Here is a 22,379-nt window from a genome sequence, read left to right as displayed (position 1 = left end):
TGTGCCAAGCAGGTGATGTGTCCCAACGTTACTGACTAGTATTACTGCAAGTTCTCTTTAGCATCCTATGCATTATCAAATACTTGTTTATCTTCTATATTCTTGTCTATCCTATTTTATACAATCAAATAGAGATGTATGTTTATATTTACTAAAGATCATAATCCACAGTATCAACAGCCAAAACTTCTCATTTGCCAGTTTCTTACAGATTTATCCAGATATTTATTATGCAGAAAACACTGAATTTAACACCTTTTGTTACAATTATGCTGTAAGAAAGACTAGAATGGGAACTGCTTAAGGAACCAGGCAAGCAGCAGAAACACAGCTGTATCTTAAGCTGTGCATGTAAAAAGAGCTATGATTTCATATTGGCTACAAAAAGGAGGAGAATTACCAGAATATTCTGCAGGGAGCCTCGATTCCCTGCAACACTGATGACAATTTTTTTTTCCCCAATGAGTGAGAAAGAGTTGATCTCCAACTATATTTATTTTTGTTCACATTATGAACATTGTCTCGCCGGCTTATTATCAGGGAAAGAGCAAAACAACATAAAATACCTACTTATACCCGTGTAAATTCTGTTCAATGCCTATAAACAAAGTTACAATCAAGTCATTTTCATTGGGAATGTAAACTCCCTGTTTGTCTAGGGAGAGATATGAACAAGACCTAGTGACAGGTTAAAAGTTCATTCAATTTACATAAACAATTGCATCATAGCAGTAGGACCTGGAAGAGACTTACACCTGATTTTATACATTACAGACGGGAATCTCTGGGTCACATTTCAAAAACTGAGAAGTTATCTGTATTAATATTTGATTCTCAACCCAAAACTACGTAGAATTTTCTGTGTCTAAGGCACAAATAAAATATATTTAAAATTAAAATACTAGGTGAAAACACAAAAGTATGACAAGTGAACAATAATATAGTCTATTAAAATGTGCATGCTGTATAAAAATGAATGATTAACTAATAACGCAGAGGTCTAATCTTTTGAAAAAAAAACATTTCCCAAAGAAAAATGTTAAGAGTCATTAAGTTTGAAGTATAGTCTCAAATAAAAGTCTCTGTTGGTCCAGTATGAGATAGAGCCCTTAAAGAGCTGTCCCAAGGCTAAGGGGGCTAGAAAACAGAAATCCCTGCACAACTGCTGTTCCAAAGCTTGTTTCAATTGAAGCTGCCTACAAAGAAAAGAAAAAGGTAACTCATGAACTAAACTTTGTCGGTGAACCTCTCAGGTGAGTTAAAGGGGCTTTTCTAGTTAGACATTCAATGACTACCTACAGATATGTAATACAATTTTAAGACTTGATCTTGATTTGCAAAGCTCACTTGAGTAGCGTACACTGCACAGAAAGAAAAGTATGAAACCAAAAAACACTACAGGAATCCTCTTTAACCACACTACTTCTCTGCCCAGGATGCTTTTATATATCGCAACTATCACCCGAACAGTAGCAGTAGTGGAACCATGTGTAGTTAGACAGTGATTATTGTCAAAATAAAATCTAACAAGGTACAATGGTCTGCTAAGAGTTAGAACACTATTTTTTCGTATACATGATGGAAAAAGACCAAGATACATTTTAATCTGGTGTTATCATCACTGAGAAAGACTGTTATTTGCAGCAGGAAAGAAAATTAAATACTTTTTTTTGTGACAGTGAAAGTTCCAATCCTTTGGCATCAATATCTTTGTCTCCACGAATCATCTGGGACCTTCTCACTTCCTACCACAAATGAGATAAGCACATCAATGCACAGCAAAATTAAGGACCACTTATGTGAGGTTTTCCTGAGAACAAATTTTCCCTCAAACTCAACAGCAGATCCGCACACAGGGAATGGAGGAAAAAAAATTACCATTTGATTATAAGACTGTAAATAAAACTACCAGTGGCTTTAGAGCTAAGGGAAATGAAGTTAACCTTTGGAAACGCAACAAACACTTAATCTTTAGCTTTCCTTAACAGTTATCACATAAAATGGCAGACAAAGATAAACTAACTCACAATTCTTAATCGGTATCTGCACAAAGAAATGGAGTCTCTATAGTCTGGCACAAAAGCTTCTCCTCATCAAGCAGCATTATACAGTTCCATCCCAAAGAAATAACAGCTAATTTTTTTTTCCAAGGACAAGCCATGTATTTCTTCCCTTGTGCTTGCAAACAAAAACAATGCCCAACTGTTGGGTTTATGAACATCCCCGAGTCTGGAGCTCAAACTGAAAGACTACAGTCAGCAAACACTTGTGCTAAAGTGTCTGCTAAACTGGCAAAACAATGCTGTAAACAGATTCTCCTCTGTCCTAAAAACAGGGATCAATGCAAAGGTCAAAGAACACACAAATAATTAACTGGACGCATAATTTAACTTTCAGGGTCACATATTTTTGCCACCATTTTCACACTGCACAGGTCCAATTTAAGTCATTTAATAAAACAGAGAAAGAAGTATTTGCTACTAATACATCACTGCAGCCATCTACAACTAAATGGTTTAAACATCTAAATGTCTACAGTCACTATATTAACTGTACAATTAATTTATAAGCTTTCCTGTAAAACGGTGACTGTAATTTATTTATTTGTACTCTGATCTTCTGGTGCTGCCCAGAACACTTAACATCAGTCTTGACCACTTAATTTCCTTTTATAGATCTTTTCTAAGACCTATTACTTTCCCAAAGCATAGTCATGAATATATCCACAGTCTTAGAGTGTTTTGTAGATGCCTAATCCTAGCCTTGGAGAGCACCCCTGTTATCCTTGAGTGCTCTGGAACAAATACTAAGAACCAGCAGCTTTTCCCTTCAAGTTAATAATTAATTACTATTATAAAGATAAGCAGTTCCACACCAAATCCAGACACTTCCAACAGAAGACTTCTCTTGGCTTCTTCACTTCCATACTCCTTTTGGAAAAGAAATACAGTGCACTGCTGAACTCAGATGCAAATCACCAGCAACGTGAACACCTATATATTCATACTCTCTCCACTGCCTGCTTGGCTATTCTAATATGCAAGATATGCAATTGATGTGGCTAATACACAATATTTGTTCTCACTCTTCACTTGTGACAGGAAACTGAAATCTCACAAAGGCGAGCTGAATCATCTAAGCTGCTGATGCAATGCCTACCTATTTATTGATTTACACAAATCAATTTTAAAAAAATTAGGTTTCTCCATTAAAATCCAACTTTGAGGGAGATGATGTTTTTATTTTATCAGGCCAGAGAAATGTCACATGCCCTTTGGCTCTGTTTTGCTATTATCTAACCAGCCCATGGCAGAATTAGTCACTTTTCTCTACATCCCTTTTGTCTGCTTCTAGATTAATCTTTTGGCTCAATTTGGTTATTACCCAACAAGCACATGGCAGAATTGATCACTTGACACTATTCCCCTTTGCTTGCTTTTAGATTACTCTTCTCCAGTTGCTTTTTCCCCCTCCTCGTACTTCTAAACGTTACAGAACAGTAGAGGTTGGAAGGGACCTTCGAAGATCATCTAGTCCAACCCCCCTGCCAAAGCAGGGTCACCTACAGCAGGTTGGACAGGAACACATCCGGAGGGGGTTGAATATTTCCAGAGAAGACTCCACAACTTCTCTGGGCAGCCTGTTCCAGTGCTCTGGCACCCTCAAAGTAAAAAAATTTTTGCTTATGTTCAGATGGAATTTCCCGTGTTCCAGTTTGTGCCCGTTTCCCCTTGTCCTGTCACTGGGCACCACTGAGAACAGTCTGGCCCCATTCTCTTGACACCCACCCTTTAGATATTGATAAGCATTGAGATCCTCTCTCAGTCTTTTCTTCCCCAGGCTAAACAGGCCCAAGTCTCTCAGCCTTTCCTCATAAGAGAGGTGCTCCATTCCCTTGATCATCTTTATAGCCCTCCACTGGACTCTCTCCAGTAGTTCTTTGTCTTTCTTGACTCTCCAGTAGTTCTTTGTCTTTCTTGAACTGGGGAGCCCAGAACTAGACACAGTACTCTAGACGTGGCCTCACCAGAGCAGAGTAGAGGGAGAGGATGACCTCCCTCAATCTGCTGGCCAAGCTCTTTGTAATGCACCCCAGGAGACCATCAGCCTTCTTGGCTACAAGGGCACATTGCTGGCTCATGGTCAACTTGTCATCCACCAGGACTCCCAGGTCTCACTCTGCAGAGCTGCTTTCCAGCAGGTCAACCCCTAACCTGTATTGGTGCATGGGGTTATTCCTCCCTAGGTGTAGGATCCTACAGTTGCCCTTGTTGAACTTCATTAGGTTCCTCTCTGCCCAACACTCTAGCCTGTCAGGTATCGCTGGATGGCGGCACAGCCTTCTGGGGGGTAAGCCACTCCTTCCAGTTCAAGATAACCCAGTACTGACCCCTGAGGAACACCACTAGGTACAGGCCTCCAACTCAACTCTGCACCGCTGATCACAACTCTCTGAGCTCTGCCATTCAGCCAGTTCTCAATTCACCTCACTGTCCTCTCATCTAACCTACATTTCCTAAGCTTACCTATGAGGATGTTACGGGAGACGGTGTCAAAAGCCTTGCTGAAGTCAAGGTAGTCAACAGCCACTGCTCTCCCGTCATCCACCCAGCCAGTCATTCCATCATAGAAGGGCAGCAGGTCGGCCAAGCATGATTTCCCCTCAGTGAGTCCATGCTGACCACTCCTGATAACCTTCTCTTCCTCTACATGCTTAGATGACATGCAGGATGAGCTGTTCCATCACCTTTTCAGGGATGGAGGTGAGGCTGACTGGCCTGTAGTTTACTGGATCCTCCTTCTTGCCCTTTTTGAAGACTGACATGACATTAGCTTTCCTCCAGTCTTCAGGCACCTCTCCTGTTCTCCACAACCTTTCAAAGATGATGGAGAACAGTTTTGCAATAACATCTGCCAGCTCCCTCAGCGCTCACAGGTGCATCCCATCAGGGCCCATGGATTCTTGTCAAGTTTGCTTAAATCATCTCTAACTCGATCCTCCTCGATCAAGGGAGAGTCCTCCATTCTCTCTTACCTCCAGGGTCTGGGGTTTCTGAGGGGCAGCCTTAGCAGTAAAGACTGACAGAAAGAAGGCAATCAGTAACCCCGCCTTCTCTGCATCCTCCATCACCAGGGCACCTACCTCATTCAGCAGCAGGCCCACATTTTCCCTAGTCTTCCTTTTCCTACTGATGTACTTGAAGAAGTCCTTCTTACTGTCCTTGATATCTCTTGCCAGGTTTGATTCCAAGTGGGCCTTAGCCTTCCTTATTGCATCCCTGCATACTCTGACAACATTCCTATACTCCTCCCAAGTGGCCAGCCCCTTTTTCCACATTCTGTAAGCTTCCTTTTCAGCATGAACATACAAGCAAACTCAGAGCAATACGTTGCCAGCAGCTGTCAGTGCTGCCCGATCAAAATACAGAAAGGCAAAACATGGCTAGTGAAGAAGTCAAGCAGGAGTAGCTCTGGCATCAACAACAATCAGCCTATGGAATGCAGCGAGACATACCCACAGGACATTGAAAAGTTTGTTCTTTCTGGTTTTCTGCCTCCTCAGGGAAAGAACAGAGATGAAAACAAAGACAGAACCATACATGTCATAGGGAACAGCTCCTTCTTCCACAGCTATGCTTTGGCTTCCTCACTATCTTTATTTCTCCACAGAGAAGGGGATAAACTTAAGAAATTAAACTCTGAGGATAAGTAAGAGCACCTGCCAGCCAACCATACACTCTGGCCTTAAGTTCACCATATTAGAAGCTTTATAGGCTAGAACTTGGGATTTTCTTATAAAAAATCCCACTTATTTTTTGCTCTCTCGCTGTAACAAGAAAAAGTACCAGACAGCAATAAGGAAAGGGAGATGAGAAAAGGAAGTCTGAGGTCTACAAACAGTAGCCAAGTAAGTCATATCCACAGCTTGTAATTAAGGAATCTTTACCAATGTCTTCCTTAAGACTTTCTTTAGCTCCCCGATGAAACAGGCACAAGACAGAATTGTCTTAATAAGAACCCTAATCGGCAACAATATCCCAAAACAGGTGGCTAGAAATACTCATGTAAACAGATGGTTCCTGATCTTCTAGGATTCAGCAGCACTCCATTTCTCCTTCGATAATAAGAGGCAATGACGCTTATGGAACATATTTGGCTAAGTTTAATTTATATTTGCTTTTATGGAATTTGTAATGTGAATATTAAAAAATACACTTTATTTCAAATGCAATCTGCATTTCTAGAGATACATCCATTTCATTCTGTTTATTTATTTGAATTTTGGAAAAAAACTTCCATCTTATTCAGATTAAGTTTCATCCCAGCTTGTAGGCTTTGATATGAAGTTAGAAGAAACAGCTTTGAGCGTTGCAAGCTGTTAATCGCAGGGTCCATGGCTGGGGGAGCAGAACGGGAGCTGCAAAAGTCTCTGATCAGCAGCCTGAGACAGAAGTGTAGAGAAAGATCAGAAGCAAAGCATCAACTGAACTCCAAAAGCTTGCTTCTTCACCTATCAAACAAAAGGGAAGACTCACGATAGAAATAACCAAAGAACACCAAACTGCTACGCAGTCTACATACGGGGCTCATCACAATAGAGATTCTGCCTTTAATAGCACTGATGGTACATAGAGGGAAAAGAAAAAAAGAGAAAACGCTTATTATATTTGAAACACAAAAGTTCTGACTAGGAAAAAAGAATGATCTCTTCAGTTTCCAGGCTTGCCACGCAGCAAGGAAAGCATGGTAACAACTTCTTTGCAGCTGTGGAGGCAAAACAAATCTGACTAGCACTCTGGGGTTTGGCCAGTTTCTCCCTGCTGGTCACTGACTGCTTTCCAAAAAACCAAACAGGGTGAGAAGTGAGTGGAAAAGATCCTTTGCCATTCCTTCAAAAAAAACCCAAGAAATAAAAAACATAAAACAAAAAACAAAATAAAGACAACATGAAAGGGGGGATAAGCTTTCTATTCTAACATTTATAAGTATTCTTTATAAGTAGTCTTGGACCAATTTGCACAATGTCCCGAATACAGGGAGTAGAAATATCCACATAAGCATAATGTTACAAAACTCTCTCATACGACACGCCCAACTGTGGTAATGCAATCCCCAAAATTGTAAAAAGACAAGTAACAAAAAGAAGTAACCTTGTCTGTGATACTATTCCAGGCTGCTGCCAGAATACTACCTATTTTTGGTGTACACCCTTCAAGAACAATCAGGGGGAAAGCATAAGGTGCTAGAAGCTAAAGAACTCCGTGTCTTCTGTTCCAACTGAAGCAAGATTTTACGTTTCAAATACTTATACATGGAAAAGATATCAGATAGTGGAGAATTTGTACTGCCTGTGCTAGCACAGGCATATTCCACAGCTGAAAGTTGGACATTAGACAAAACAAGCCTTGAAATAAGATGTGGTTTAGTTTCCTAACTGCAGGAATAATTAAACATTGGCAAAGCTTTCCAGAAGAGGTGACAGACACACCATGATCTAAGGCTAAGATAAGATCAATTTCTAAGAGAGATGTTTTAATTTATCTTTCAGGAAAGCTCCACAGCCTGCACATGTGGGAAAATCACACTGGCTAACACCACAGTAACCCATTTTGGCTTTGGGACATGTAGTTTCAAAGACACATGGAGAGAAAGGAATACTTTTGCTACTCAAAGCTTGGAGTGCTACAGTTCCAAGTGACTGTAATAGTTAAATGATTTGGTTGTAAGTCAGTTACTTTGTTCAAAACTCAGGAAATACTTTCTATCCAATGCAGAAATATCAAAACGCGCTGCCTGGGGAACAAGTAGTATCTCCTTTCTTTGAGCACATCAAAATTTACTGCTGGAGAGTCTACTGTAATGACTGCCACATAGAAAGGGCTCTCCCAAAACAAAACTAAGCAGGACTAAGGAGGTTTTTCATCTTTCTTGATGTTATGTATGCACCCTGTTGGCATCAGCTGAACATTTCCCATACAATGAATGTACACGCCGCAGGGGAGCCTCCAGGTTCAGCAACATTTCAGTCCAACTCTTTGTTAGCAGCAGCCAAGTTAAACTTTATACAAGACAAAAGGTCCATCTAACCCAAAATCCTGCTTCTACAACTTGCAGAACCCTCTACGAGTCCCTTGAACTGCCTGCTGAGATTCTGCTACTGCTGTCCTATTCATCTCTTTATTATCCTACAAAATCACAAAGTCATGGAATCTGCTCTAAATCCTCTCCTGGCCCTGGCCATCCATAGCAAGAGGGGAGGGAAGCTCGACAGAAGTAAGGGTAAAATGCTGACCAGCATGGAGTCCGTTTCTCTCCATCACCCTGTTGCATCTCTGAGCAAAGCACCACTGGGCACTATCCACTAGTTCCCTGGATGCCTTCAGAGCAGAGAACGCTGTTCAGGAATAATCACTCAGTGCCCAGTGTCCTCTATTTTTACTCTTTTGACCCTCAACCTCCATCTCCTTAGACCTTCCACCTTAGACCTCCTTAGACCTATTCCAGAATGTGAATTGTGGAATTCAGCATTCTTTCTATCTGTTTATACTCCCTCAGCTTTCAGAGGAAGAAAGGATTTAGATTTGTTAGAGACAGGCTAACACCCACTCATGGAAAAAAACCTATAAAAATAGCAAAGACATTCCCTACAGACAAGTAAAGGGAAGCATCATGCATTCGGCCCATTCTAATGTTTCAGTCATTTTCCTCAGGTGGATGCAGTCTCCCTGTTTAACAATCTTCAAAAGATTCCTCCTCCTCTGAATGCTTTTTGCATCTATTACATCCCTTGGAAAAAAAAAAAAAAATAATAACCTTACATGCATTACCTTTTTCATGAAGATCCACCTCTTTTTGAGCCTGACTCCTAGCTTAACACTAGAGAAAACAGTCAGCTGCTGTTTGCTATCTATCCTCTACATACCAGCCACAGTCTTGTATTCTTCCATCATAACCACTTTTAAGTCATATCTTCTAGACACTGAAGAATCCTTTATATGGGAACTTTGACCTTTGACCTCTCTCTGAAGTAGAAAACGCTAATAAAAGCACCTCTGACAAATATTGGCTAAGATCCATGTGAGATCTTTCACAATAAATATCACAATGTCTCAAACTAATGATGTAAGCATGATAGGGAAACAATCTAATGCTTATAATATGCCTCTGTGTCATTTGTAAGCAACAACAACTTTCACCTCAACTTTCCATTTTTCTCCTTCAATGCAGTCAGCAAACATATGACAATTAAGCTGATACTTTCTGGAAATCCAAGTGGGCTGTGTTTGACAAAGATGCCCTCGCTCAATGAAACTCAACTGTCACAGGATAGAACGGATAATTCAACTACAAATTAATGACTGATTAACAGATAGGAAATAAGAAGTTGGAACAATTGGCCTTTTTCCCAAAAAAGAAGGATCACCAGCTAATTCCCACAAGGATCTGTCCTGGGATCATCAACGTCTTCAACATTTTAAAGCAAAATTTATCAAAGAAGCTTAACACTTACGTGACAGTGTTTGCTGACAATGCTTAAAGTTATTCAAGGTTGCAAAAGCGATGCCCAAAGATCTGAAGAAGACCTTAATGATATGTTTAAGTAGGCTGTAAAATAGCAGATAAGGTTAAATGTAGGTAAAGTAATGCATAGTGTAAAAAAAAAATCCTAAATTTACATACACAATGACAAATTCTGAACTAGCTATGACCAATTAAAAGAGTCATTGTGGACTTATAATAGACAGGTCCACAGAAGTGCCAACTCAACGCTTAAAGATCACCAAGAAAAAGCAGGTAGAAGACTAAAGAATAAAACCTAATACGCTATATAAATTTACAGGGTGCTATACAGTGAAATACTGGAGCCAGTCCTCGTTCCCCAACCCTGTTCCACTGCCTCACTATCACCAATCAGGAACACATCTACAAAAGGTGCAAGGAAAACAGCACAGACAATGAAAAGGATAGAGTCACTTCCTTCTAAAAACGCCTCTAGGAAAGTCATAAGTCAGGGATGGTAAGTAAAATTAAAAGTTATCAACTTGTAAGCCACACAGAATAACACAGATTCTTTTTCACTGCCTCTTCCAACACAAGAATTAACAAACAAGGCATGAAACAAGCAGGTAGAAAGTTTAAAAACAAACAAAAAGAAGTGTTTTTTCCACACAAAATGTGTTTAAGCCTTACAACACTCAGCCACAGGATGTTGTGGATGCTACAAGCATACATGGCTTCAAATACTGATTGGACAAATTCATAGAAGAAAAAACCCACTGGGGGCACTAAAAACAAATATCACCTCTAGTTCCGGAAACCTGCGAGCCACAAATTACTGGAGGCTGGGAGAGGTATTTCCTCAATATACACTATACTCTTCTGCAAGCATCTGCTTTTGGCAGCTCAGAGAGGCGGGATACTGGGCTAGAGGGATCTTTAATGTGACCAAGTACAGTCATTTTTATGTTCATATGTAACTCAAAAAAAGTGAAAACATAAATCGTATGTACATGTCAGAACTATAAGCACAGCACATTAAAGGATCAGAGGCCTAAAGGTCAGTACAGTGATTAACTACTATGGTCACAGTTTGATAAGTACTTTTTCCAACATTAGAGTAGCTTAGTCTCCCCCAACCACAAACTTGCGCAAATATACGGCAAACAAACTGTGAAATCTGAATTTAATTCGGAATGGTTCCTGCAGCTGTGCACACTGTTGCATTGGTACAGCCGAGGGCATACTACGGGCTTGGAAACAACAGGGCTACTTAAATCAGAAGTGGCACCAAAGGAAATATTTGCCAAGCTACAAGATGCATCAGTGGACATGGGAGTATCACACTATCTTTCGCATCTCAGAAGGCCCTTCCCACCACATCCACACTACCAACTCGTGATGTTTAAAGAAATACTGAATTATTGATATTAAAGACAGAAATGCTGTGAGTAGACTTGTTTGTCCTGTTTATTAAATTTGTCCAACATACCTACTTATTTCCAGTTGCTTGCCACATTGACAAAACTCCCACCACTTCAAATGAAGACAAAGGGGGAGAGGGGACGAGAGGTTCTCCTTTGAAGCCTGAGTAGCATCTCATACAGGTTGAGTAGAAGCTTTCTTAACTTTAGCTGCAAAACTCCTCAAAGACTCCATCGCACCAAATACTCGCCAGCACATAAAGATCCATTCCTACAAGTGACATCAGGTCTTAGCACATCCAAGCTAAAAGGAAGTGGCAGTATCTCCCATTAAGAAGCCTCGTGCATCTCAAAAAATGGCATTTCTGAAATTGCAGCCTTTCTTGTTTTGCAATATTAATGTTGTTTTGGTGAAGCTTCCTGAGTGTTCAATACATTGTACAGTACCTGGCATGTTCTCTATGCATGATTTGGAAAAAGTTTAGTTCACAACTACCGAGAATGGAAACAATTTCCTCTAATTTCCATGTCAATATCATACACAACATGTCAAAAAAGTACAACAAACACCACGCTATTGCAAAAAACCATTATATTAATGTACAGTTGGGAAGAAACTTAAGTCACCTCATCTGCTTTTACTTTTTTTTTTTTCCCGAATAAGGATATTACTGTTCTTTTATTGTTTCAGGAAGTGATAAGCATCAAAAGCAGCAGCACCTCTTAACCACCTGGCTTAACAAGGCACTAGAGAATAAAATAAAAAATAAAAAAAGTAGAGGTCTCTTCTCCCGGGGCCCAGCCTGAAAAATCTATATTCAAGAGATACGCACTAGTCAGAGACAAAATACAAGCCTCCTATAATTGAAGGCAATGTAATACAATTTTTCTAGAAAAACCTAAGAAATTATTAAAAAAAAAAAAAAAGAAAAGAGTAAACCCATGCATCTGCAACTATGACGTAAACTTAAGACACCTTTTTGACAAGAAAAGTCAAATAACCTCGGTTTTCACTTTTCTCCTAAAAATGGCAAAACAAAGCAATGAATTACTGCATCCTGGGAGTCTTCACACTTGTGATAGTTTCTTCTTCTCTTCCAAAGAAAAGAAAAAAAAAAGCAGCATTAGTTGCCATCTATATTTTTAAACTAGTAAGTCTCACCCACCTTTTTCTCTTTTGTATAACTAGGAACGTCAAAACACATCGAAACAAAGTTTAAGATCTCTTGTGTCTCTCATCCCTGTAGCCCTAAGCTAAGCAAACAGTAGATCCTTATTTTTTGTGGGGGTGAAAAACATGAAAGTGGATATACTGAAGTTACGCACTCTCATTTTTAAGAGGCCTATGCATTTTCAAATATCTGCAAAGGTATGTTTCCTAAATAAACCACTTCGAGTATTAAGAATTAAGACAGAAAAAATGCTGGAAAACGCATCATAACTAACGTTACAATTAGGAACGACCTACAGAAGGTTACTAGCGAGAAGCATTCTGTAATTATTAACACCAGCAAGCGTATAGCACACGCTAGATTTCACCGCATCCTCCCTCGCCTCTTCATCGGCACGCAGGCAGGACTTCTGGCACCCCCACCACTCACCCAGCGCCACGCCGTCACAACACCGACACACCACCACCACTCCATTTCCCACCCCCAAACCTACCCCCTCCTCTTCTGGGGGCATCTACCTGAGGAAGCGGTTGGAACGGCGGAGGATGCTGTCCCAACCGGCGACGTCGAACGCGACCTCCCTCCTCCGCCCCCCGGGCCGACCCCTCCCGCCGGAGCGCAGCACCTCTCCTCCCGCCCCCCGCAGCCCCGGGAGCCCCCTCCCGGGCCCGGCGCAACCCTGCGGCAGCCGCAGCCCGGGCGGGCGCGGAGGGCGGCACCGCCGGGCGCCCCCGCCCGCCGCCGGCCCCCGCCACGCGGGGCGCGCGTCTCCATGCCAACGGCCGCCACCGGCCCGGCGGGGCCCCCGCCGGCCCCACGCCCCGGCTTTACCCTCTCCAGTGGCCCCGCGGCCCTGGCGTCCTCCGGCTCCTTCCTGCCGCCGCCCCCCAGCAGGGTGGCTCTCCGCTCCGCCGCGCTGGCGGCCACCGCCCGCCCGGGTTCCCTCCGCGGCGGCGGCGGCGGCGGCGCCGCCGCTTTGTCCCCCCGGGAGCGGCCCTTCCTCATCGCGGCGGCTTCTCCTCAGCGGCGGCTGCGGCGCGACTCGCCCCCCCGCGGCGCGGAGCCGGCCATGGCCGGGCGGGAGTCACGGAGAGCCGGGGCGGCGCCGCCGCCACCGTCGCCGCCACCACCTGCGCGCGGGGCGGAGGGACATGCCCGCCTGCCGCCGCCGCTCCCGCCGCCCGCCTGTCAGGGAGCGCGGGCGCAGCGGCTACCGCGGCACCGCCCCCCCTGCGCGCGTGCCCGCCCACCCGCCGGCCGCTGCCTATCGCGAGAACAGCGGCCTCGCAGCGGGGAAGAAGGCGCGAGACTTTGGGGGCGGGGAGGGAAGCGCGCGAGACTCGTCACGTGGGGCGGGCGGGAGGTGCGAGGCGGGAAAGGCCGCGGGGCAGCCTGGGAAGGCTGAGGCTCTGAGGGGGTGGCGGGACCTTGAGGGGAGGTGGGGTCCTGGGCGGCGGGGCCCTGGAATCGGTGCCAGTGGGAACGCAGGCAGAAAGGAGGGGTGCACCGAGGGGACTGCTCCGGGCCAGCTGCTACAGGGCTGCTCAGACAAGCGCTGCCTCGTGGCTGCAGAGGCTCCGCTTCCATGGCAGGAGAGGAGGAACAGGGCAGCCTCGCTGCAGTGGCAAAGGGAGGCTCTGAGGTGTAGACTGAGGGTGCCCAATGCAGACAGGACAAGGGGAAATGGCCTCAAGTTGCGCCAGGGGAGATTCAGATTGGATATCAGGAAAAATTTTACATGGAAAGGGTTATTAAGCATTGGAACGGGCTGCCCGGGGAAGTGGTTGAGGCACCATCCCTGGAGGTATTTAAAAGACGGGTTGACACAGTGCTTAGTGACATGGTTTAGTGATGTTTTTTTATCAGAGTTGGGTTGATGGTTGGACTAGATGATCTTAAAGATCCCTTCCAACCTAGACAATTCCATGATTCTATGATCCGGGATCAGCTCAGGTGTCCGGAAGCAACTGGGTTCTGTGTCGATAAACTCTTAATTGTACCTGAAAATAGAAGGTGAGCACAGGACCTTTCCTGTGGTGTCACCAGTAGCAGGTGGTGTTTGGGAAGACGCAACACTTTGTTCCGAGAGACCTACCAGCTCCTCCAATGAGACATGGTGGGAACCACAGCACTCAGGTGACTGGAGCCTCTCTGGGCAGCCCCCAGCCCCTTGCAAGAGCAACCGAGCTGCAGGAAAATGTTTACCACCAAGTGCTACATCCCACTTTTTCATGGAGAGTTGAGATGGCATCAGGGAGCAGATTAAGATGTAGTTCACCATCTCCTCAGTCGAAAAGACAAACCTAGAGAGATTCATTACCTCAAGGAGTAATCAGAGCATATATCATCATCTTGCGTTTCATCTCAATAATTCACACCCTCTCAGCATTTTTGTCTTTGCAAATTATTTCCCGAGGGTATAAGTTAACAGTTTCTGCATTCATTTTTCACAAAAAGCAACTTCAAAGTTGTCTCTTTTTTCCCCACTATTACATAGTCAGGAGCCGTGCTGCTGCTGCAGAAAAAAACCAGTTCTTTCTCCCTTTTTTACCAAGCTGAAAAGGCTCATACATCTTCAACCAGAAGTCTGATTTTATAAATTTTTTATTCATTTTGTACAAACAAAGACAACAAAAACACACTTTCAAACGATTTATTGATGTAGATGAGTGGGAGCGTTTTTAAATAATTATTAAGAATATTTAAATTCTTGCTGAAAACTATTTCAGGATGCTGGATGAGTCACAGAGACCTCTTTCCATCGTAATTGTATATGATAGAGATGGACAACCATGTGGAATTTCCCAGCTGGGAATCCTGCCCTAACTAAATGCAAATAATGCAAATTTATGGAATCTTGGCATCCGTGATGATGCAAGTCTATTAGGATGGCACGGTGCCTCGTCATAATTTGGCTGGATCTTTGCCCTGTTGCAACAGAGATGCCAATTAGTTATTTGCTGGTTATGGCCTGTGGGCCACCTTGCGCTGCCTCACACCTGGTCGCTTCATGTGCCAAAAAAGGAATTCATGAACCCAGAAAGAAAAGTCAAAATGAGAATTTGAATAACACTACCCGCCTTTGAAACATATTAAAAACAAATCTTCAGTTGTTAGTTTTAGATAGAATTGCAAATAGTTGCCTTCTGGTTCAGTATTTTGCCCAAAACAATTTTAAAATCTTTTTGATCACTCTGAATCAAAAAGCCGTTTGGGGGTTAATAAGACATTGTGCTCGTGAAAAGATTGTGTTTAGTTTGCTTCTGGGTTATTTCCTTCTCTGTTTAATCCCTGTTCAGTATTTCGGACTCGAGATGTCTTTCCAATATTTTTGAAACAAAAGAACAGTGAGGTTTCATGTTGAAGGAATAGGAAAAATACTCCTCATTTTACCGATTCTCCCATATTTTTCCATTTAAACTCATCACTGAATGTGACCTGAATCTGCAGACCAATCTGAGTGACCTGATTTTTCTTTTCCATATGAGCTGGTTTTCTGAACAGGTTTTGTGGTTTGTTTTTTTTTTTTCAAACTTTAAATAAAAGTGAACGAATCATGAGAGGTTTGGCAGGGAAAAGGGGTACAGACGAATGAGGCAGAGCATGGTGTGCTGCCACGCCTGCGTTCACCGTGTTTGTCTCCAGAAATACTCTGTCACATCCAAAAAAGACAGAAGAGTAATTAATCAAGGCTTATAAAGGGACTGACCCTTAAGTTATCCAGGCTAACACGGAGCAAAAGCAGGGGACCATGGAGAGCCGGTGTAGCTCATTTACTGATACTCAGCTAATACTCTGTTCATTCTGTTTTTCTTTGCAGTTCCAGACACTTCCTTTCCCTGGCTTCCACTTTCCATTTTCTCCGTATACAGAACGTTTCAGCGTGCCCTTCTGGTAGGTAGCTGGAACCATGCTATCCAGAAAGAGTTCCCTTCCGTTCTTTTCTAACTGGTTTGAAGGGACTTTGGTAAGGCAGAACACAGAGTCTAGTCTAGCTTATTCCATAATGTTTTCTGAAATGATATAAATCCATCTGCAGCGTTTTTATGACTGCTGAGCACACAGCTACAGCAGTAATTCCTGGAGCTGGACTAGAAATATACAGCTTGAAGCTGTGAGGTTAAAACCTCTTTATTCCAAACAGAATAGAAAATGCTAAATAGTAGATGTTATTAGGATGCTGCTGAGCAGGAGAATTTCCTCCACAAAATGAAAGACTTAACTTGATCATTTGAATTCCTATTAAATTCCAACATTTAGCAAATCTGGTGCAGCACAAAACCCAGCTGATCACCTATTTTCACTGTTTCCAAGGCAGAACTGCATCTCTGATGCCACCAAACGAGTATATCGCTAAGGCTTGTCATTTGTCATTCAGCTCACACTATCCACGTAATCTTCACTCTCGGTATTTCTGCTCTGTATGAGACGGAGGAAATGGCTTTAGTTGTTCTGCATGTTAAGCTGTCACCCACCTTCTGTTAGTGACCCAGTTCTAATGGTATTCACAGAGAAGTTTTGGTCTTTACACCGGAATACTAATGTTTGGCAATTGGCAATATGCAGTCAGCCCGGAAGACGGCACGGTACTTTGGGATGTTGTGTAGAATACCTATGTAGAACGTCTGTAATGACAAGTAATTATATAGGCTGCAAGTCATCGCCATGACTCCTGGCTATTTCCCTAACTTCACCCCTATGGCAGCATTCTTTTTGCAAGGTTCACTAAAAAAATGGTGTGATGACACTAAAGAATACCAGTTATGAGGAAAATAAAAAATAAGGGTAAAAAAGTTGTTACAGCAAGCATAGGAAGAGTGAGATTTGCTAGGAAAAGCTTTGACTAAGACTAATCAATTACTCTTTATAGAATGACTCATCATCTTGTTCAGCAAGAAGCAAGACACCAACCCCAGCTCTGCCAGGCTCACCAAGCCACGCACGCTGCCTGTGCAGCTGGGAACTGCAGCCACAGTGTACAGCGCTCCATCATCACCCCTAAGCTCCAGCGAAACGGTAAGAAAGACAGGATTTTCCAAAAGAATGCAGGAAAATTAGCAAGAATAATGTAATAAGTAGAATAAGTAGAATAGTAAGTCTGGGACCTCGACACAATCTAGGCCAAATTTACTCATGGTCTTATTTACTCCCCCCGTACTCGGCACTGGTGAGGCCCCACCTCGAGTACTGTGTCCAGTTTTGGGCCCCTTACCACAAAAAAGACATTGAGGTGCTGGAGCGGGTCCAGAGAAGGGCAATGAAGCTGGTGAGGGGTCTGGAGAATAAGTCTTATGAGGAGAGGCTGAAGGAGCTGGGGTTCTTCAGTCTAGAGAAGAGGAGGCTGAGGGGAGACCTTATTGCTCTACAACTCCCTGAAAGGAGGTTGTAGAGAGGTGGGGGTCGGTCTCTTCTCCCAAGTCACAGGCAATAGGACAAGAGGAAACGGCCTCAAGTTGCACCGGGGGAGGTTCAGGTTGGATATTAGGAAAAATTTCTTCACTGAAAGGGTTATCAAGCATTGGAATGGGCTGCCCAGGGAAGTGATTGAGGCACCATCGCTGGAGATACTCAAAAGACGAGTTGACATGGTGCTCAGGAATATGGTTTAGTGTTGGTGGGGTTTTTTTGGTTTGTTTTTTTGCTTTTTGGGGTTTTTTTTAAGGTTGGACTAGATGATCTCAAAGGTCCCTTCCAACCTAGGCGATTCTGTGATTCCGTGATTCTGTCTGAACCTAGTGAGGTCTGCTATTTGAGAAGTTCTGCATTAAACATTTGGGTAATTAATAAAAATACTCACAGTTACATGAGGACTTCTTACAGAAAGGATATCAACACTCATGTTTCAGGGCACAAGCTAATCATTGAATTAAGGAGGATTAGGAAAAAATTTCTTACGGGCAGGTTATTCCATAGAATATTCCATTATTCCATTGTATAATATTCCATATTATACAATGTATTATTCCAGTGCATCTTCACTGGAAACTACTATTAGTCAGTCTCAAGGACAGAATAATGAAGTAAACAAACTGACAACCTGATCCAGGATGGCAATTACTAGATCTAGGTGTAACAAAAGTCCAGTCCCAAATGGATATGATTTGCTTATCAATTGTTATTTTCCTTCTTTGTATACCATGAAGGACATATATCCTTGTTTGTAGCAATGCAGTTTGTCAAAGTGACAGCTTTGCACTGCTATAACCTTGTTCTAGGTATCATATTTACATCTGATAAGTAAGTAGAAGATGTAAATATGCAAATATGTAACAGGAGTTAAAAGTATGGCTGTGAGGTTTAGGGAGAGCTTAGTGCAATAGCTAAATTAACAGCACTTCTTAGCAACAAAAGCTCCTCAAACACATTATAGCTTTAAAGAGACAGAAGGAGACACGTGAATGTGCTGCTTTCACTGTCAGCTTGGACAGCAATTGCCACAGTTGAGCTGTTACCCCTAGGTGTTAACAGAGTGCAAATTACATATGCCTATAAATATGTATGTTTGTGTGTATTTCTGAAAGGTCCAGAAAGGGAAGCACATGGGGAATGGAGAGGTGCTGGCCAGCAGGAGTAGCATCAGAGCCCAACTGTTGTCACCTTCTCTTTGGGCACCCAAGCAAAGATGAGTTTGGGCTAGGAGGGCTAGGAGGAGGATTACACAGAGTTCAACTGTTACTTAAGGAAATGCTTCTAAAATATGAGATGACACATACGTGGAAGCCATGGAAATCCAACAGGTGTGCAGTGGAGGCTGGCGTCGGGACACTTCAAGAGACAGAAAGGGCGTAGATAAACTGAGAAGGGACTTGGAAATGAAAGCAGTTTTTCATTGATGCAACAGAGAGAGGAGCCATTTGAGAGATGCAGAGAGAGAGAGGGGGGACAATGTAAAGAAAGGTATCGGGGAAAAAATACCTTTTCCATGAGTGTTGCAGTCAATTTTTTAACCACAGATTCATCACAGGGCAATGAGTCAAGCTATCTAGAACTAATGTGACATGTATGGGAGTCATTCCTCAGACATGCCTGCAGAGACACTTCATGAACCTCAACTGTGTCCTCCTTAAAATTCATCCTTGCTGTTACACAAACAGGAAGAGCTCAGCAATTATTAATCTGGTGGTTTCCAGTCATTGTCTTTTAATATCTTGACCAGTATGATCTCACTGTTACATTATGCTTGCATTATTTGTTTTCTTTATAGACCTGTCAGCTCTTAATTTTGATTACAAGGTGTTCAACATAACAATTAAAAAAAAAAAACACCAAAAAACCAACAGAATGCTAACACAATGGGGCTTAGAGGTTGGCAGTTCTGACTTAAAGTACTGCCAGTCCTATCGTCCCCTATTTGTCTCTCTCATTGTGATATACCACCCTTTTCCTCACAGCAACACAACTCTTCTACAGCTGGGCTATATATAAACTGAACAGGGAAATCGATTTGGCTAGAAACACTGGAGGGAGGGGGAATTGCTGGATTTCTTTTTGCTGGATCGGTTCCCTGTCTGGTTGGGTGCAGAACCTCGTTTGGGTTGTGGCAGCACAGTGGAGGGAAAGGTGCAGTACGGGAGCAGGACAGAAAAAGGGGCTGTGGGACATGGCCATCCATAATACAGTATTGGCACCAAGTACTTTAAAACACTACATCGCAACTTTACATAGGGACATCTAGGCATTACCTCTATACAAATAATAAATATTCATAATAAAACTGTAAATATTAAAAAAAAAAAGTATTCATACTCCCCTAAGAAGGAATTCATCATTGATAAGTGATTGTAGAAAATTTAATCAAATATTAATAGTCTAAATTAGAAACAAGATTGCAGTTGGTTAATTCTGGAGTATAGGTCAAGCTGGACCCGGATTTTCTTTGTCACTTGTGAGAGCCCACATCACACCACACAGTCAGTAGCTACTCAAACCAAAGCCCATTCTTTGTAGAAAAAATAACAATAATTGTTAGTGGTTCAAGGAACCTCACAGTAACAGACTAGCAGAATGTGAAAGGCAAATGAAAGACTAGGGCAAAGGAAGAGCATTCAGTTATGCTTTCAAGAGGTGCTTTCAACTCAGTAATAAGCTAAAATAAGTAGGGTTTTGTCCCCTTTAATTTTGAAAAACCTAACATGGGGCTTAAAATAACATTTTTACAATGACAATTTTGTTGTTTGGCCTGTGATTGCTTTTTAAACCTACTATTCATTAAAATATCTGCTTTTCTCCCCCCACTGACTCACTCCCTTGGTTATATAAAATTACTGGTGCTTTTGTCATTCCTGTGCCCTGTTGGAGAACTAGCTCAGCAACATTTGTGTACTCAAATAAAGCAAGTAAGCCTTACTTTGTGCCATGATATATTCCTTACACAGACAAAACAAAAGGAGAATTCCCAGCCCCACCAAAGTTAGCAGAAACAAATCACACCTTAAATTCAGTAGCGTTAAGATTTAACCTCAGCTTTTTTTTTTTCCAGAGTCAAGAGTGCCAGACTGAGTCCATCTGGAGCATCTCCTTTGGCATCCAGCTTGATTTGTGACATGATACATTCAGCAGAGAGACTTGTGACTATAAACTCTTGGTTCTGAACCCTAACAGAATGAAAGTCAAGAATATGTACTTAACTGATCATCAAATAACGTGCTCTTGTTGCAACTTTAAATGCAGTTCTGCAAAGGACCTTCAGTGAATGACATTAAATTAGATAACAACCTGTGCTTCTAATTAGATTTCTTGTTACAGTTAACAAGAAAAACATTTCCAACTTCTGAGTGTGCAGGCTCACACTGAGATATAAGGAACAAACAGATTAATTTCATTAGCACACATTGCCATCGACAATAAAGCTATAACAGGCCAAATGCTCTAATTTACACTCCTGAAACTCTCTCTCCCTCTGGTCACACTGTTGTTACACTTTCAGGATGCCAAGAAGGGAAATGGATCTGGCAGTTGTCACTGGTTGGAAGTGCAAACAATTTTTCCCTTAACCACATCGGCTTTGCAGAGTTACCAAGAATATAAAACCGTAAAAGCTTATTTCAGTCATTAAAGAGATCTGACTCACAAAAAAGGAATCACTATGTTGAGTTAGGAGATGTCAGTTGACATAGTTACTAAGCTGATTGCCAGAAGCTGGGAAGTTAGCAACTAGCTTTATTTTTTAAACATTTTTCCCCCTAATTTTCTGCTAATGGCTCTTGCCAGAAGGAAGTTGCTTGGGTAGATGGCTCTTGAGACCTAGTATAGCAGTGTTTGTGGCTTTGGAATAGGTGCTTACTTTTACTAGCGTTATAGGCCACTATCAATTAGATCATCAGGTGGTAATGATGATGATGATGATGATAATAATAATAATAATAATAATAATAATAATGTTGTGGTGCCTGAATTGCTGTCTGTGGCGATATCTTAACATCACACATGCCTTTCTCTTAACATCATGCAGCTTGAAAAGATGAATAGAAGTTACAGGGCACTGATATTAAAGTTAAAATTAAATGGCAGTAGGAGTCTTAAAAGTACAAAAACATTACTGAGTTCAATTTTAGCAAATGTAGAGAAATGACCCGTTCAAGTATGGGAAGGGGTAAGAAAATTCCTTTAACAAATTTCTCAGTATCAGACATCACACAAAATAACTAGCCAGAGAATGCTTTAAGAACAAAGGATCAAGATTCAGTTCTCAGGTGATGAAGATATGTAGCTGAGATCTCTAAAAGCTCCTTAGCCTGAGCCTGCTTACATGTATTGCTAACCAAAGCCAAGTCTGAGAAATCACAAACATATGACAATTTTCCTTCCCGCTGCTAGAAACTCTGCCTAATCTCCCGGCAAGTGGTCCCATTTGGCTCATACTCAAAGCCTGAAAGAGATCCCAGTTTCCTATAGCTTAATATAATTTGTATGTCAATTCGGTGAACAGCGGCATTACAAGAAACCTCCTGGCATGCTTACACCTTTGCAAGCGTGCATATACTTTATGCAAACCGAGCAATAATGCACAGAGCATGTACTATTTCCGTGTTTTTTACCGGGCTGGCTAGCCCAACCACTCATCACAAGGTTGAAAATGAGTGTTCATATTATACCGTGGTCTTTCTTTTGGATGAATACACAGACCCAAGTGCCGAGCAGCATGCACGAATCCTTTACATTGCGAATCAGCAAGGAGCTCCATTAATTTCAGCCAACATTAGATCAAGCCCCATGAGGTGAAGGCGTGGGTAATAAGCCATTAGATTTACTTCAGTTTCTCCTATAGTAACTTTATGCCTCTTTA

General features: G+C 42.2%; 1 protein-coding gene across 1 annotated transcript in view; it reads right to left on the bottom strand.

Annotated features, from left to right (window-relative positions):
• Positions 1-13,099, bottom strand: part of MAST2 (microtubule associated serine/threonine kinase 2) — a 198,906-nt gene extending 185,807 nt beyond the window's left edge. The window contains exon 1 of the mRNA XM_074152183.1: positions 12,926-13,099. Coding sequence (XP_074008284.1) covers positions 12,926-13,099 — 174 coding nt within the window. The remainder of the gene's footprint in view (positions 1-12,925) is intronic.
• Positions 13,100-22,379: the final 9,280 nt, after the last annotated feature.

The sequence above is a fragment of the Numenius arquata genome, chromosome 8 (assembly GCF_964106895.1).
Source record: "Numenius arquata chromosome 8, bNumArq3.hap1.1, whole genome shotgun sequence".
Taxonomy (NCBI): Eukaryota; Metazoa; Chordata; class Aves; order Charadriiformes; family Scolopacidae; genus Numenius; species Numenius arquata.
This window is presented reverse-complemented; position numbering and strand designations above follow the sequence as displayed.